The 18578-nt window shown below is 39.1% G+C and overlaps 1 protein-coding gene across 3 annotated transcripts in view; it reads right to left on the bottom strand.

The window, feature by feature from the left end:
• The window catches only part of dennd5a (DENN/MADD domain containing 5A), a 225811-nt gene that overhangs the window by 43249 nt on the left and 163984 nt on the right, over positions 1-18578 (bottom strand). For 2 of the 3 annotated variants that reach the window (XM_048545755.2, XM_048545756.2), the window contains 2 exons: positions 11109-11196; positions 10442-10523 (listed from right to left, as the gene is read on the bottom strand). In XM_048545755.2, the coding sequence (XP_048401712.1) occupies positions 10442-10523; positions 11109-11196 (170 nt within the window). Of the gene's footprint in view, positions 1-10441; positions 10524-11108; positions 11197-18578 lie in introns of those variants that run through there. The other variant, XR_009446848.1, reaches the window with a different exon arrangement.

Here is an 18578-nt window from a genome sequence, read left to right as displayed (position 1 = left end):
AGGAGATGGTGGAGGCATCTTTCAGGAATCAGAGGAGTCAGTGACAGTCCCACAGGACTGGAAAATAATTAACTTAACACCCCTGTTTAAGAAGGAAAGGAGGCAGAAGGCAGGAAACTGTAGGCTGGTTCATCTGATTGCTAAGATTTTACAGTCAAGAGAAGATCATGCTTGACAAATCTTTTGGAATTCTTTGAGGAGGTAACGACCAACTTAGATAGAAGAGAGCCATTGGACATGATCTCTTTCGATTTCCAGAAGGCTTTTGGCATTGTGCTGCACAGAAGGCTACTAAATAATATGAGTCCATGGAGTTAGGGGTAAGGTACTGGTATGGAGAGAGGATTGGTTGACTGACACAAGGCAGAAAGTAGGAATGAAGGGGTCTCTTCAGGATCTCATCCAGTGGAGCTCTCCGCAGGGGTCCACATTGAGACCATGGCTATTCACAGTATACACCACAAGAAACTACAGAGAGTTGTGAATATAGCTCAGTCATCATCGAAACCAGCCTCCCATTCATTGATTTCACTTCCCATTGCATCGGGAAAGCAACCAACATAATCAAAGACCCCTCCCACTCCAGTTATACTCTCTTCCACACTCTTCCGTCAGGCAGAAAATATAAAAATGTGAATGCACATACAAACAAATTCAAGAAGAGCTTCTTCTCCATTGTTATCAGACTTAAAAATGGACCTCTTAACTGTTAATGCTGATCTCTCTCTGCACCTTCATGGCAGCTGCAATACTGCACTTTGTTCTGTTGCACTTGTATAATACAATCTGCCTGTAAAGCACGTAAGACAGCACTTTTCACTGTACCTCTGTAAACAGGACAGTAATAAATCAAATCAAATCATTAATCACAATCAGGACAAAGGAACTAAAGGCATTGTTGCAAACTTTGCAGATGACATAAAGATAGGTGGAGGAGCAGATAGTATTGAAGAAGCATGAAGGCATTAGATGTTTTGAACACTCTTGGAAAGTGGGCAAAGAAATTGCAGATGTAATGTGGGAAAGTGTGAGAAGAATAGAGGCTTGGGCTATTTTCTAACTGGGAAAGGCTTCAGAAATCTGAAGCATAAAAGGGACTTAGAAGTCCTAATTTAGATTCTCTTAAGGTTAACATGCAGATTCAGTTGGCAGTTAGGAAGGAAAATCCAATGTTAGCATTAATTTAAAGAGGGCTAGAATGCAAGAACAGAGATGTACTGCTAAGGGTGTACAAGGCCTTGGTCAGACAACATTTGGAATATTGTAAGCATTTTAAGTCCTGAATCTAAGGAAGGATGTGCTGGCCTTGCTGGGGGTCCACAGGAGGCTAACAAGAATGATCCTGGGGGTGGCAGGCCTGTTAGTGAGGAGCAGTTATGTACTCAGAGTTTAGAAGAATAAGTGGTGATCTCATTGAAATTACAGATTACTGAGAGGCCTAGATAGGATGGATGTGGAGAAGATGTTTCCTCTAGGAGTAAAGACTGTGACCCAAGGGTACAGTCTCAGAGTGAAGGGATGACACTTTAGGACTAAGATGAGGAGGAATTTATTCACCCAGAGCATGGTTAATCTGTGGAACTCATTGCTGCAGAAGGTTGTGCAGGCCAAGTCATTGAGTGTATTCAAGAGAGAGATTGGTTCTTGATTGGTAAGGGGATCAAGGATAATGGCAGGCAGGCAGGAGAATGGGGTTGAGCAACATATCATGGTGGAGCAGACTGAAGCTGAATGGCCTTAACCTCCTCCTATATTGTACGGTCTTATGGTCTCACCCTCAATATTCTTGTCTTATCCCTTTTTTTCCTGTTTGCATCTGTGTGGAAATTTTAAAAAGGTGTTGCGTTTAAGTTATCATGTTATAAGTCAGCAGTTCAATGTTTTCCTGCCACTAGTTAAAAACAGTTTGATTAGAATAAGCATTTTCTTGTAAATGGAAACAAAAACGTGATCAGTATATGTTCTTTTAACTTAGACATTTAGGTGAAATTGGGCAATTTGGTAGGTTAATCAAATTTTCACACTTGTGATGACTCTGGGAATAGTGAGGTTTGATTTCCATTCTACCATCCCAGTCAGCCACGCCACCACAGAAATATTACAATGTAGACAAGTCTGATAATGGTGTCACCATAGCTCACATATTCAAATTCCAGTCAGCCACTGAGTAAGGATCAGCCTGAATCTTGCAGTCATCAATGAAACAGAAGCATTCGCTAGCACCTATGTGACAGGATATGACCGTATCTTTCCTATAAGCTGCAGTGAGAACTTCTCTCCCCAGTGCAACATGGTCCAACAACCAACTGACTGGCTTGTTGTCAGGTGCATTCCAAGCAAAGCCATGACCGAGGTCCATATTCAATCACAATTCAGTGATTTTTAATGATTTTGAATATTAATTGCAGCCACCCCCTGCCAGGATCCCAGTCTTTGTTTCGTTCCACCCACTACCTTACTCTGACATTTCTTGTTCTTCAGTTGCATTATAGCAGTGGGCCAAGGAAAGCTGGAGGGAGGCAGAAGTGTTTTCAAATATTTGCTGACTTACCGCTGTACTCTTGAGCAGGTTCTATGGCTTATAGGAGCAGGTTTAAAGAGAACAAAGTCTTCTTAAATGTAGGTCAAAAAGCTCACCTCTTTTTTTTTAAACACTGGCAGATCTCAACAGAACAAGAGTTTGGTGTTCTCTGGAGACTATGAAAGCGCAACATTTTGTGCCTATGTTCACATATAAAATTGGCTCCCTATTTGAAACCCTAACCATAATTATGAGGTTTATGAGATTCTTACATTTGAAATTGTCTCCTTAAGATAAAATGGAAGAGGATATGTGATCTGTTCTGACATCTGCCTAACAGCAAGCCTGGGTGGTTTGATTGTAAGCGATTAAAATAAGTCCATACTGTTTTATAGGAAAGAAGATGCAAGGTTCTTATGCTTGGGGACAATGGCATCAATATGTGGACTAACAACAGACTAATATTTTCCAAAGTCTCACAAGAATGTTGAGAATGTTACACTGTAAACGGTAGCACTTTATATTGTCCATTTATTTCCAAGATAAGAATTACAGTTTCACCTTTTCATGAGAAATCAACATATAAAAAATGAGGACGAGTAGGATGCCATTCGACTCTTAGGCTTGATCGACCATTTGCTAATATCATGTCTGATCTGATTGTGACATAACTCTATTTTGTAGTCTGTCTCCCTCAATCCCGGACTCTCAAATTAATCACAAATCTAATTCAGCCTTGAACTAGTTCAGTAACACTGTTGTGCTGTGGAAGAGAATTCAAGAAGGGTGCAAGGGATAAACCAGGAAATACATGCTACTCAGTCTAATCTCCATGGAGGTCAAACTATTGGAAGCAATTCTGAGCAAAAGAATCAATCCCGTACTTGGAGAGGCAGTAATCAATAAAGAACAATCAATCAATCAGCATGGTTTTGTTAAGGTGAAGGCATGTCTGATCAACCTGACTAAATTTTTCGTAGACAAGGGCAATACATTCAATGTGTCTATCTATACTTCAGCAAGGCTTTTGGTCAAGTCCGCATAGGAGACTGATAGCAAAAATCACTGCTCAAGGGATCTGGGAAATTTGGCCAATTGATCCAGAATTGGCTGAGTGGCAGGAAACAGAAGGTGATCGTTGAGAGGTATTTTTGTGATTGGACATTTGTTCTCAGTGGAATTCTGCAGAAATTAGTGTTCGGGCCCTTGCTGTTTGTGGATATATCAATGATTTAGACTTGAGGAGGATTGATCAATAAGTTCACAAATGATGCAAAAATTGGTGCAGTAGTAAATAGTGAGGAGGATGTGAGCCTTAGGTTACAGGAGCATATAGGTTGACTGGTCAGAGTGTCTGATCACTGCCAAATGGAATTCACTCCAGATAAGTGTGAGGTGATGCGCATGGACACAACAAACAAAGTAAAGGAATAAATTATGACCAGTAGGACACTGGGAAGTACCAAGGATCAGAGGGACATTAGTGTGCCTGCTCATCGGTCCCTTAAGGTAGCAGGATAAGCTGATAAAGTGATTAAGAAGGCATGTAGGATAATTGCCTTTACTAGCCGAAGCATGAAGTTTAAGACCAGGAAAGTTATACTGGATCTGTATAAAAAGTTGGTAAGACCACAGCTAGAGTACTGTGTGCAGTTCTCAAATTTACTTTATAGTAGGGACATGATTGCACTGGAGAGGCTGTAAAGGAGATTTACCAGATGTTGCTTGAGCTGTAGAGTTTCAGTTATGAAAAGAGATTTGATAGACTCGGAGTAGAGGAGATAAAGTGAGGAAACATTTTTTCACCAGACGGTGGTGGGAATATTGAGCACACTGCCTGTACAGGTGGTTGAATGAGGAACTTTCAAAAATTTTAAGAAGTATTTAAATGTACACTTGTGATGCCAAGGCATACAAGGCCACGGGACAAGTGCTAGAAATTGGGATTAAAATAATTAGGTGGCTATTTCTGATTAATGCAGACTCAATGGGTGTTTTCTTATGCCTGAGACCTCCAATGCTCTATGACTAATGATCCTCATAGCTAAAAAATATTCTCATCATTTCAGATTTGAAAGGGAGACTTCGCCACAAGGGAAATTATCCTCACAGCATTCACTCTTATCAGGATCTTATAAACTGTATAAAATGATATGAGCACCATAAGTACTATGCCTCATTCCAATAAGCTTACCTCCTATTTTTCTAAACTCCAATCAGTATGTGTCTAATCTTTCCTCACATGCCTTATTCCCTTAACTCATTGACAATGACTTCCCCGGAAGCGCGAATAGCTCTTCTGTACCTCACCAAACTATGAAGAATAACAGCCATCCAAGTTTCTGGCAGAATCAATTAAAAAATTAATTACCGTAGCTGGGACTATTTCCATGCCTACGCTATCCTCAACCTGATACAAGGCATAATTATTCAATTGTTTGCGATAATAATACTGTTAGGTTTTGAACTGTATAAATTCTGGGAAGGAAACAGCCATTTTATGCAGAGACCTCAGGAAAACCTGTGAAGACATTTCTAGGCCATATCTCTCAGCTGAACAGTGAACAGAACAGGAGTTAAGTTTTCTCTCTGTCAGTGGAAGTTACAGAGCAAAGCACCAGCTATGATGTGTGTTCTGCTGAGAAAGAATCTAGGTAGTCATTAAGTGTGTGTCAACAGTGTTAGCAAGAAAAAGGGATCACCATTACTGCCTGAAACTCTCCCTAAGTCCACTCATAAAGGCTAGCCAATTATTTGATGACATGAACCAGCACAGCTGTCAAACACAACTCTACACCTTCAACTACCCATTCCAGGCATCCATCACTTCACCTACATTAAAAGATTGAACTAAATTTCATCTTTAGCAAGTAGTTGCATTTAATCTCTACCTGAATTTCCTAAACGGTAACGTAAAGTAACTGGTAGCAGTGTGTTGTAACAAACTAACCTTTATTTAGTTTAAGACTAAAACTTTGTTGCTGGAATTTTAAACTAAATCACATGCAACTTATAAAACATACATATATACACAAAATCTGAGTGGGCCACGTTGAAGAAAATGTTTTCCATGGTGTGGCACAGGGAAATTTAGAAAGGAATTCCAGAATTTAGATAAAAGCAGCTGAAGGCACAGCCGTCAATACTGGTACATTAAAACCAGGGATAATCAAGACGCCAAAATGAGAAGAGCTCAGATCTCTGACAGAGTTATAGGACTGGATTGAAAATAAAAAAAACTTTAAAATCAAAGTGCTGATTAACTAGGAGTCAAAGTAAGTCTGCAATTAGAACACTCATAGGAGAAGGGGACTTGATCTTCAGGACATAGGAAGGATATTTTTGAATGACTCCAAGATTATAAAAGGTAAAATGTAAAAATGTGCTAAAGAGTGAATAGGAATAGTCAAATCTAGAGATAAGAAAGATATTGATGAGTGTTTCAGCATCCGATGGGTTGAGGCAGAGATGGAGCCAGAAGAGGTGGAAATAAACAATTTGGTATTTGCAGATATATCACTGCAAGTTCATCTTGTTCAAATGTTGCATATCAAATGTTGAAAAGAGCATGGTTCAGTTTCAGACAATTGCCAGAGTGGAGGTGGAATTGGTAGATAGGAAACTGAGTTTATCTTGGAGGCCAAAATTAATGGCTTCAGTCTTATCTAATTGGAAGAGATTTCTGTTCATAGATGCTGGGCAAGCAAACTGATAATTTGGAGACATAATTTGGATAACAAAGGGATCAAGGAAGGTTGTGGTGAGATTGCACTAAGTGTTAGCAATTTACATGTGGATTGGTCTGGCAGCAATAATGGAAACTAAAACAGTTTCAAGTCCAAAAAGATTCAATTTTCAGAACTGAAGGGAGATGGAAATGTGAGAAGGCTAAGAAAGTGAGGAGTGAGTGGAACAGAAAGCTCACGTTAAGGTTAGAGATCAAGGGAGATTAGAGATCAATGTGTCATAGCACAAAAGAGATAGTAGTAATGCTTGTAGATAAGTGACAAGATACATCTAGACTCTTGTCAATAGCTATTACCGTTCCTTTGCTTCTGTGCTTCCTCTCTTTTCTACAACCATTATCACTTCCTTTGGCTCTACATTTTGTCTCTTCTCATCAACAATTACTACTCTTTTGGCACTATGCTTTACATCTTCTCTACAACCATTACCATTCCCGTTGCCTTAATGTCTCTATTTTGGCACATCATCTCTTTCACTTACCTGCCATGGTAACTGCTGCTGCTTCAAAGTCCTCTGGCTGTGAGCCTATCTATCATCTTCAACTTGATAGCAAGCCCGCGCTCTGGCTATTAATTACCCAATTCGGGGAAAATCACAGGTTAGAGGGTTCTTACAATAGAATAGCCAAATATTGAAGAAGTGAGAAGGTTTAAAAACAAAGGTGTTTATGATGGCTGAGTTAGGATTCTAAAAGAAGGTATAAAAACTAGTATAATGGCACTTCACCAGAATACTCATAGCATTCAAAACAAGGTAAATGAGTTGACGGCACAAACCATCGCAAATGGGTATGATTTAGTAGCCATTACAAAGACATGTTTGCAGGGTGGTCATGACTGGGAGTTAAATATCCAGGGGTATCAGACTACTCTGAAGAACAGATAGGAAGGAAAGTGGAGTGGTTTGGCTTTGATATTTAAGGACGTCATCAGGGCAGTAGTGAGAGATGATACAGGTTCTATTGAGAAAAAGGTTGAATCAATGTGGATGGAAATTAGTAAGAGTAAAGGGAAAAAGCCACTGATGGGCATAGTCAATACTCCACTAAATATAGGCCACCATTGCGGTGGGAAATAAACAAAGAAATAACTGGTACATGTAAAAATGGTACAGCAATTATCATGGGGGATTTTAATTGACATGTTGATTGGTCAACCCATGTTGGTCAAGGCAGCCTTGAAGAAGAGTTCATAGAATGTTTCCGCAATTGTTTCCTTGAACAGTGTGTAATGGAACCTACTAGGGAGCAAGCTATCCTAGATTTGGTCCTGTCTAGCAAGACAGGAATAATTGATAATCTCATGGTTAGGGATCCTCTTAGAAAGAGTGATCATAGTGTGGTTGAATTAAAATACAGATGGAGGGTGAGAAGGTAAAATCTAATACCAGTATTGTTCCTAAAGAAAGGAGACTGCAATGGGTTGAGGGAGGAATTGGCTAAGGCAGACTGGGAGCAAAGACTAAATGGTGGGACAATTGAGGAACAGCAAAGGACTTTCATAGCAATTTTTCTGTGCTCAGCAAAAGTATTTACCAGAGAAAAGGAAGAACTGTAGGAAAAGGAGTAATCAGCCATGGATAACTAAGGAAATAAAGGAGGGTATCAAATTAAAAGCTGATGCATGCAAAGTGGCAAAGATTAGTGGGAATATAAAGGATTGCAAAGTCTTCAATGGTCAACAGAAAGCCACAAAGAAAGTCATAAAGAACGATAAGATAGATTATGAGAGTAAACTAGCTCAGAATATAAAAACAGATAGCAAAAGTTTATACAAATATATGAAATGAAAAAGAGTAGCTAAGGTAAATATTTGTACTTTAGAGGATGAGAGGGGGGATTTAACAATGGGAAATAAGGAAATGTCCAAGGCATTGAACAGGTAGTTTGTGTTGGTCTTCTCAGTGGAAGACACAAATAATATGCCAACAATTGGTAACAAAGAAGCTATGGCAGGTAAGGACCTAGAAATTATAATTGTCACTAAAGAGATAGTGTTGAGCATGCTAATAGGGCTAAATTAGACAAGTCTCCTGGCCCTCATTGAATCAAGAATTATAGAACCCCTACAGCATGAAAACAGATCCTTCAGCCCAACAAGTCCACAACAAACCTCACAGCATCCCACCCAGACCCATCTCCACTTTAACCCACCTAATCTACACATCCCTAAACACTATGGGCAATTTCACACAGCCAGTCCACCTAGCCTGCACATCTTTGGGCTGTGGGAGGAAACCGGAGCACCCAGAGGAAACCCATGCAGACACGGGGAGAATGTGCAAACTCCACACAGTCGTCCGAGGGTGGAATCAAACCCGGGTCCCTGGTGCTGTGAGGCAGCTGTGCTAACCAGAGAGCCACTGTGCCACCACTAAACAAGATACCCTCAATGTAAGCCAATGTAACCCCATCGCTGGGATTCAAACCCAGAATCTCCGGTTTACTATACAGGCGTTTTGAAAAAGCAGAGAAAGAAAAAATAAGTAAAAAGTGAATGGAGTAGATGAGTTCTGGGCTCCTGGGCTGATGAGCCCACAAGTAGTGTCCTTACCTCTGGGCGAAGAGGCCTGGTTCAAATCCCATCTGCTCCAGATGTGTGTAATAACATTTCTGAATAGATTGTTTAGAAAATGTAAAAAAATGAATAATTGCTCCCTATATGGCCTGAACTCTGTGCTTCTTTTAAGCTTTATGCCATTTCAGCAACTACAGCAAATTTGGTATCATTAGCTCAATGGGAAGATGATCAGGGGAATGGAGGATGGGATTTGAAGACAAAACAAGTTTGCAAGACAATGAGGGAAGATGTGGCAGAAATGAGAGAAAAATAAGCTCAGAACTATAGTCAGAAGAAATCTTGGAGGAGGTTTGGTACCATGAGCTTGAGGAAAGGAGGGATCTGGGCTTCAGCAGAAGGCAACCTATTTAATCCACAGTAAGTCCCATCAAAAGAAACATTGCCACGTTATCTGCTTTGGTATTGGTTAAAGGTAACTACTTGCCGGCACTACCCTAGCATTTTCAAAATAAAGCCACAGGATCGTTGGCCTCCATCCAAGGGAACAGATGGTGCATCAGTTGTCACCTAATCTAAAAGACATCATTTCAACAGTACAGGATTCTTTCAGTATTAAATGTTTCAGAGGGTTGACCTAAATTTATGCTCAGGTCCCTGCACTAGGATTTTAACCCACAACTTTGAACTCAGAGGCCAGACAAAGTATTACCATTAAGCCCACGCTCCCTAATGGGGGAAAGCTAAGGTAATGTATTAGCTAGAATTTAATGGTGCAATTACTCAATAATTTCATGAAATTTATTTAAAACTAGTTATGGAAACGTGAAGACAACAATGTAACATACAATGCATGTCAACTGTGATAAATGGAAAATGTCATTACCACGGTTATTTCAAGAAAAAAAACTTTTACTGTTCTAAGTGGTAATTGCAATGAGCATCAGTCAACTACAAGACTAAGATTTCTGCTGTTGCTATTCCTCAAAATCAGGTTGTTTATACAATGCCCAGTAGATGGAACTATTTAGCCACTTACCTGATATAAATTTCCAGTTTCCAGGAGCACTATTTACTTTGAGTGAACATTCAGGGACCAACTATGTTTTCCAAGATGGTTCACCCAAAATTGGTATAGAGTTTCTATCATTATTATTTGCTCATCTCCCAAGACAAAGAAATGGTGATGGGAGATACGCAGTTAAATTGCACCAAGGCAGTACTGAACAGGTTTGTTAAATCAGCTGGTCATTTCTGTCAACTTTGTGTTAGTGACCACATTATCATGAACTCAGTGGATCCGAATTATTGTCTCTACTGAAAATAAATTTTTGCACAAATACAAGGACAAGGAAAAGGACTGAGCTATATATTGGTTAGCTCTTTCAAAAAAACTTATACAAGCATTTGACTGAATTGTTTCCTTCCAAGCTTTTTGATTGAAGTGTAACTAATTCCATAAAAATCAAGAAACTCAAAAAGAACAACGCATTTGTTAAAATTTTTCATCAAGGAGTTCACCAATAACCTCCTGCTGCATTGTAAGATTTAACCACAGAGTACTAAATCACACAAAGTAAGTCAAAAGGTAAATATAAGCATGAAATTCGAACTTCTTTAGAACCAAGTAACAAGCAGGTTATGGTAACAAACTTGCCTCATATCCTGGGTAAGTGAGACCTTTAATGGAGGCATGGCAAGACAATCAAATTTCCTTCTTTCCTGGTCTTGGATGATTCCTAAGGATAGGAAGAAACTGTTCATTTAAAAATATTTAAATCTTTGTTTCTGCCCCTCACATCCATTCTCAGTTGGTATTGAGCAAATTGATGTGCGACAAAGGAGTATGGTAGTGTAGTGTTGTTACTGTACTGGTAATCTAGAGGCCTGGACCAATAACCTAGAGAACTTGAGTTCATATCACTCCTTACTGAGAATTAGAAGAGTTTAAAAAACATGCATGAAATGCTTTCATCATATAAATTGAACACGAAGCTGTTGGATTGTTGCAAAAACACAACGAATGTTTTTAGGTTGAGGAAACTGATCATTCTTGCACGGAGGAGAAAAGGTATCACTTGACCCATTTACTTACTTTTAATATGTGAATATCTGCAAGATGATTATGGTGAAAGAGGAAATTTAGCTGATCTGAATTTATGCTTCCTGAAAAATGCATCCACTGTAGCATCCACTTGTCTCTTAAATGATATTAGGTTTTTGACTTTGTGACATTATCTGGAAATTTTTTCCACAAGTAGGCAATACTCGGCAAATTTATATTCCTGCAGTTCATGTATATTCAAAGATTGAAAACTTCCTACCTGAGCCATTGGTGCTTCCTAACATGGTTTCTTTTTTCTCCTTCGTCTCTTGGTAATGTAGCAAGTGAGACCACAGTGCCGATTTGCCCTATTAACAGAAAATACCTCTTAATGCAATAGAATACCTAACATTTATGCAATTTCTATTATGCAACTTGTGGTGCTCTGAACCGTGCTGCCACAAATCCTGATTTTAAAAAAACTATTACTTTGCTCATAAACAATTGATACTCATCAAGACAAGACCTCAAGAATTCTTAAAGAGGAACCTCTGTCCTAATGCTAACAATGCTCACTTCCCCCTTATTCAATATTTCCAAACATTAGTGCTCATAACTTCCATTGTCGTGAATCTTTTTGTAGGGTTACAGTGACCAATTGGGATACACCTGAGGAAACCTTGCAGCAGATATCTAACTCCAACTGAGGCATCCTAAATGTTATCCCTAATGTGAGTTAAGTACAGGCCTCCAGGCAGTCAGAATATGGGGAAGAAAATAAATTAGGAGATAGAAAAGGCACGTAAGAAAAGCACTATTACAATAATCGTGGGGTCTTCAGTATGCAGATAGAAAATCAGGTTGTCACGAAACTCAATGAGAATTTGTGGAACGTCTATGATATGTTTTCAGAGAGGCTTGTGGTAAAACACACTAGGGAACAGGCAATTCTGGATTTGGTGATGTGTATTAAAGTAGATTGATTAGGGAGCTTAAAGTGAAGAAACCTCAAGAGTGCAGTGACCATAATTGCTAGAATTCATCCTGCAGTTTGAGAAGGAGAAGCTGGAGTCAAATGAAACAGTATTAGAATTGAGTAAAGGTGACTACAAAGACACAAAAGAGGAACTGGCCAGAGCTGCTTGCATGGTGGGCCGAGCAAGGAAGACAGTGGAGCAGCAATCTCAGGAGTTTCTGGTGGTAATTTAGGAGGCACAGCAGAAATTCATCCCAAAGGGAGAAGAATCATACTGAGGGGAGGACAAGGCAACCATTGCTGACAAGGAAAGTCAAGGAATGGGGGAGAGATAATGGGAACTGCAGATGCTGGAGAATCCAAGATAACAAAGTGTGAAGCTGGATGAACACAGCAGGCCAAGCAGCATCTCAGGAGCACAAAAGCTGACGTTTCAGGCCTAGATCCTTCATCAGAGAGGGGGATGGGGAGAGGGTTCTGGAATAAATAGGGAGAGAGGGGGAGGCGGACTGAAGATGGAGAGAAAAGAAGGTAGGTGGAGGGGAGAGTATAGGTGGGGAGGTAGGGGGGTAGGTCAGTCCAGGGAAGACGGATAGGTTGTTGCAGTGGAAGAGAGATTCCCTGAGGTTGGTCTGGAGGAAGGAGGGTAACTTTTTCAGGTTAGGCATCCCTGGAAGAGGCTTCGCAGTGAGGTTAAAATTGTATCAGAGATAATGGGAACTGCAGATGCTGGAGAATCCAAGATAACAAAGTGTGAAGCTGGATGAACACAGCAGGCCAAGCTCCTGAAATGCTGCTTGGTCTGCTGTGTTCATCCAGCTTCACACTTTGTTATCGTAATTCAAGGAATGGGTTATTTTCATCTGTTATCACAACAGAAGATGCCAGCAGCAAAGCAGAACTTTAAGAGTCAGGGGACAGGGGTGAGTGTAGTGGTCACCACAAGGAGAAAGTGCTAGGGAAGCTGAAAGATCTGAAAGTAGATAAATCATCTGGACTAGATGCAGTACACCTCAGAGTTCTGAAGGAGATAGGTAAGAAGATTGTGGAAGTGATGATCTTTCACGAATTACTGAAGTTAGGGAAGGCTGCAGAGGACTGTAAGATGGCTAATGCAAAACCCCTGTTTAAGAAAGGAGGAAGACAGAATGTTGGAAACAATAGCTGGTTGACCTCAGTCGTTGGTAAGATTTTAGAGTCAACTGGATGAGATTGCAGAATACTTGGAAGTGTAAGGTAAAATAGAGCTGAGTTAGCAGGGCTTTGTCAAAGGAAGTCATGCTTGACAAATATTTGACGAAGTAACAACCAAGCTAGTCAAAGGACAGCCAATGGGCATGATCTGTTTGGATTTCCAGAAGGCCTTTGATAAGGTGCTGCAGAGAAAGCTGCTAAATAAGTTAACAGACCATAGTGTTAGGGGCAAGGAAGAGAATTTTCTGACTGGCAGAAGGCAGAGACTGGGGAAAAAGGGGTCTTTTTTAGGATGGCAACCAATGACTAGTGGAGTTCCACAAGGATCAGTATTGGAACCACAACTATTCATGTTATACAGGAATGGTCTGGATGAAAGAACTGAGGACATTGTTGCTAACTTTGTAGATGATACAAAGATTGGGGCTGGGATAGGTAGTTTTGAGGAAATGGGGAGGCTGCAGAACTTGGACAGGCCAGGAAAGTGGGCAAAAAAGTAGCAAATGGAATACAATATGGGAAAGTGTGAGGTTATGCACTTTGGTAGGAAACATAGAAGTGTTGATGATATTTTGAATGAGTGAAGGCTTTGGAACTCTAAAGCACAAACAGGCTAGAAAGAGCTAGTTCAGGATTCTCTTAAGGTTAACAAGTAGGCTCAATTGGCTGTTATGAAGGCAAATGCAAGAGAGCTATAATACAACAACAGAGATGTACTGTTGAGGCTGTATAAGGCCCTGGGTCAGACCACATTTGGAACATTGTGAGCAATTTTAGGCCCAGTATTTAAGGAAGAATGTTGGTATTGAAGGGGATCCAGAGGAGGTTTACAAGAATGATCCCAGGGATGAACGGCTTAGAACATGGAACAATACAGCGCAGAACAGGCCCATCGGCCCTCGATGTTGCGCCGACCTGTGAACTAATCTAAGCCCCTCCCCCTACACTATCCCATCATTATCCATATGCTTGTTATGGAAGAAGTAATTGAGGACTCTGGGTCCATATTTGGAGTTTAGAAGGATGCTGGGTGATCTCATTGAAACTTACATAACACTGAGACGACTGAGTAGAATGGATAGGGTGAAGATGTTTCTATTAGCATGGCAGACTAGGGCGCCAGGGCACAGCCTCAGTGTGAATGACCCCTTAGAACTGAGATGAGGAGGAGCTTCTTCAGGCAAAGAGTGGTTAATCTGTGGAACTCATAGCCGCAGCATGCTGTGGAAGCCAAGTCAATACATGTCTTTAAGATAGAGATAGATAGGATCTTGAATACTAAGGCGATCAAGAATTACACGGAGAAGGCAGGAGTATGGGGTTCAGAAACATGTCAGCCATAATTGAATGGCATAGCAAACACAAAGGGCCAAATGGCCTAATTCTGCTCCTCACTCGTATCGTCTCATTGTTATTTTGACATTCGATTCTCAGGTTTAAAATTAGTTAGGAATAAAATTAAACACACTTAAAGAAAGTAGCAAATGTGTGACCAATTTTAATACATTCAGAATGCAATAGAAATGATCTTAAAGTTACTCCAAACTATCAAAAAATGGTAAAAGACCACTTAAAAATCGACATTAAAATATTCAGCTCCTGCAAATTAACATGCTTCATTTTATCCCTTAGATAAGCTTGAAACATCTGTTGTAATAAAACACAAACATTGATTCACCATAAGCAGTATCACAGAAGATGCACCGAGATTTCATGCATAAATGACTCCTGCTACTCAGTAAAATATTTTCATCTCAGTTAGAAAATATCACTGGTGAAAACTCAATCAATTGTTTTTAGTGTGATGTTTATAGTTATATGGTAGCATAGCACTTAAATTTTCTAAAAAAAATCACAGTTTGTCAATGCATCTTTTAAGACTATGACGCATAGGAGCAGAAGTAAGTCATTTAGTCCATCGTGCCTGCTCTGCCATTTAATGAGATCGTGGCTGATCTTATAATCCTCAAATTCACTTTGCTGCTTTTCCTCATCAATCTTGATTCCCTTATTAGCTTGTTTGTGGGTGTGTAGGGATTTTCTTATGAGAAGACATTGAGTGAGTAACTCATTGGAGTTTGGAAGAATATAAGAAGGCTTTATTGAAACATCTAAGTTTCTTGCAAGGCTTGGCAGGATTAATGCTGAGAGGTTGATTCCTCTTTTGAATAAAAATTGGTCTACCTCAACCGTGAATATACTTAGTGATCTGGCCTTGGTAGCCTTTGCTGGTAAATACTCACACAAATTAACAAATCTATGAGAAAAAAATTCTTCCTCATCCCTGTTTTAAGTGGGTAACCCATTACTTGACATTATGCCCTCTAATCCTGGCTTCTCTCTCAAGGGCAAACAACCTATCAGCATTAATCCTGTCAAATCTTCTAAGAATCTTATACGTTTCCATAAGATCTCCCCTCATTCTTCTAAATTCCAATGAGTTAGCCACTCAACATCTCCTCATAAGAAAATTCCTACCCAGAATCAAAGTAATAAAACTTCTCTGAATTGCTTCAATGTCTGCATATCTTTCCTTAGTTAATGGGACAAAAACTAATCACAATATTCCCTGTGTAGTATGATTAGTGCCCCGTATAGTTTAGAAAGGCCTCCCTATTTTTAGGCTCTATTCCTTTGGAAATAAAAGCCAATAGTTCATTTGCCTTCCCTATTGCCTACTGAACTTAGATGCTAGCTTTTTGTGATGCATCTTACACTCATCAGGACAATTTACAAGAAATATCAAAGTAAACGGAAAGCAACATTTATACTTTTGGAGAGGAGGTTGCTGATTGTTTGCATTTGGTCTCTGATTGGTAGAGATGGATAGAGATTGGAGAAATGCACCAGTTAGACTGTCAGTTAATTTTCAAATTTGATTTCAATTTTAAACAAGACAGGTTTATCAAAATATTGCCCTGAGAAACAAATCAGATGTTCCTTATAAGCTCTTGTGTTGCGTTAAAACAGGCACAATATTTGTCAATATTCTGTCTAGAAAGAACAGGACCCTATGTATTATATTTGGTCTCCAGTACACACAAGAGCACCATTCTGCAAGCTCAACTAACAATCTTAAATTTATCAGCATTATTCTTCACACACTCAGGATTATATAGCAAATATTGCCCAATTGTGGAATCACATTGAATGTTGGAAACAAATTACAAACAGGCCCAAGGCTATCAGTTTTGTTTGTGAAATGTGTCTGTTACACCTCAGATTACATTGGAAGAATAAGCTATCTCAAACATTTGAGAAACTAGCTGTTACTTTTATGATGATGCTGTGGCTTTAAGAGGCTATTTTGTCCTAGTTTTTCATTTGAAACAAGTTTGTAAGGCAGAAGCACCAGAGTAAACAGTTTGAGAGGTCTTGGATTTCTTTTGAAGTTGGAACAGTAGGACCTACTTGGATGCGTGTGGCCACCTCGCACGATATCCAGTTTTTTTTTAGTTTTTATGTTTAGCTTTAAGCAGTTGTTATGGTGCGCTTGAAGAAGTGGAAGCTATTTTTCCCTCTCTTGATTACAGCCAAAAGCTGGGGGATCTCTTCCTAGGTTGCTAGATTGCACATGAGACAAAATCTGTTTTTATGAATTTGCCTTTTTGCGTTATTGAACTGTTACTACATTGGAACTGTTAATTAGTAATAGTGACTGTATCTATTATTCCGTTAAAATTTCCAGTAGGTTTAAGTTACTCTAAATTCATCATTCTTTGGCTGTATTTCAACTAGAGTGTTTAAATAGATTGAGTTTTGCTTAACATCAAGTAGTTTGACCAATCAAATTGCATCTGGAACTTTATATTTGCCTTTAAAATAAGAAAAAGTTAGCATCTAGGTTAGGTTCTTAATATATTTAGAGGGAGTCTGGTCTGGTCCATAATATTATAACGTACATCACGTAAAGAGAAAACAATATTTATACTGTCTGAATGGAGGGTGATGATATAAGGGTGCTGGCAACTGAAGATTAACAGGTAGAGGAACTACACAGAGATTGCACCAGTTAATAGTGACTGACAATTAACTTCCAAATTTTGTTTAAATTTTAAACATAGCAGTTTACTCTGATTGGTCAAGGCATTTATTTTACTTTAGAACTTCTTATGAATTGTCTGGATGAGTGTAAGAATATAAAGCTTCAATAAATGAGTCTTGTTTCAACAATATGCAATACAATGTTTGTAAGATTGTTTTTGTTTGGGACTGTCTTTAGTTTGGAATAGAATTGGGTGAATAGGGTGATATTATTTGTTCTGAAGTCTGCTTAACAATAATCCTGGATTACATGACTGTTAAAGTTTGAACGGAAGCTTGGGTGGCTTTCTGGAAAGAAGATCTAAGTTGTTCACTCTTAGAAACAATGTCAACAGCATATATACTTACAAAAGTTAGATTTCTTAGCTCTAAATACCGAGACAGATTTTGAAAATGTTGGCTTGTAAATGATTAGGCTTTAAACTGTCCACTTACTTCCATGGTAAAACAGGTTTAGAATTTCGAGGTTAGCGAATCAACATTTCTACCTGGATATAAGACCCATGTGATTCATGTTGCCAAGAAGTTGAGTTTGGGAAAGGAATTGTTTTCTAAAGAAGTTCATGAAATTCATGATAAGTCAGTCTGCTAGTGTTAGAGAGATGGGAACAGCGTTGGAGGGGGGGCACATCTGAAGGCTGAAATAATTCTAAATGCCAGGATGCAGCTAAGACTTTGCACAGTTGAAAAAAATGAATTTGCAAGAATCTAAAATGAGTCTGAAGGGCCTCTTCTGTATTGTATAATTCAATGATTCTATATGCAAGCTTGGACTAGATGGAGAATCTCTATAGAAAATCTAGCTCAAAAGATAGGATGAGAATCCTCAGGAGCTAAGATTCACTTAGGAGTTAATCCAGGAAATCTGAATGACTATTTAAGGGATGGTGTAAAGTATGCTGGTGAAGTGTTTTGTCGTTGGTTCTGTTTTGCAGTTTAAAATGAAATTGTCTACAAAAGGTGTTTAAACTGTAGGGCTTTTAGATTGATTATTGTGGTGAGTTATCATTTCAACAATTAGCAGGAAGTTCAAATTTCCTTTCTTTTAAAGCTAATAATCGCGGTGGGGATTGTAAAATAAAAATTAAACTTCATTCAAATTAAAAGTATCATTATATCAACAAATGACAGAGAGTAGGGAGGTTTTCTAAAGTGTGTTCAGGAGACGTTTCTCCAGTGCAAAGAATTAGAAGATTATAACGGACCAAGTCATAGGGAATAATGTGGAACAGGAATCAATCAGGGAACCCTTAGGGACCGTGATTATAATCTTTAAATTCACTAAGACAAAGGATAAACATAATCTAGTATTAAAATAAACAACTGGGGGAAAGCCAATATCAATGACATGAGAACTGATCTAGCTCAGGTAAATTACCACAAAAAGACTGGCAGACAAAAAAATAGTTGAATCATGGGCAGCTGATTGTAACAAGGAAGCAGTTGTACTACTGTTGAAACAAATTTTCACGAGAAGAAATGGTGTGACGAGTAAGCCAGAGTTCCCTGGAAAACAAAAGATATAAAGTATATGGT

Source organism: Stegostoma tigrinum, chromosome 17 (assembly GCF_030684315.1).
Source record: "Stegostoma tigrinum isolate sSteTig4 chromosome 17, sSteTig4.hap1, whole genome shotgun sequence".
Lineage (NCBI taxonomy): Eukaryota > Metazoa > Chordata > Chondrichthyes > Orectolobiformes > Stegostomatidae > Stegostoma > Stegostoma tigrinum.
Note: the sequence above shows the minus strand (reverse complement) of the source record. Positions and strands in the feature narration are given on the sequence as shown.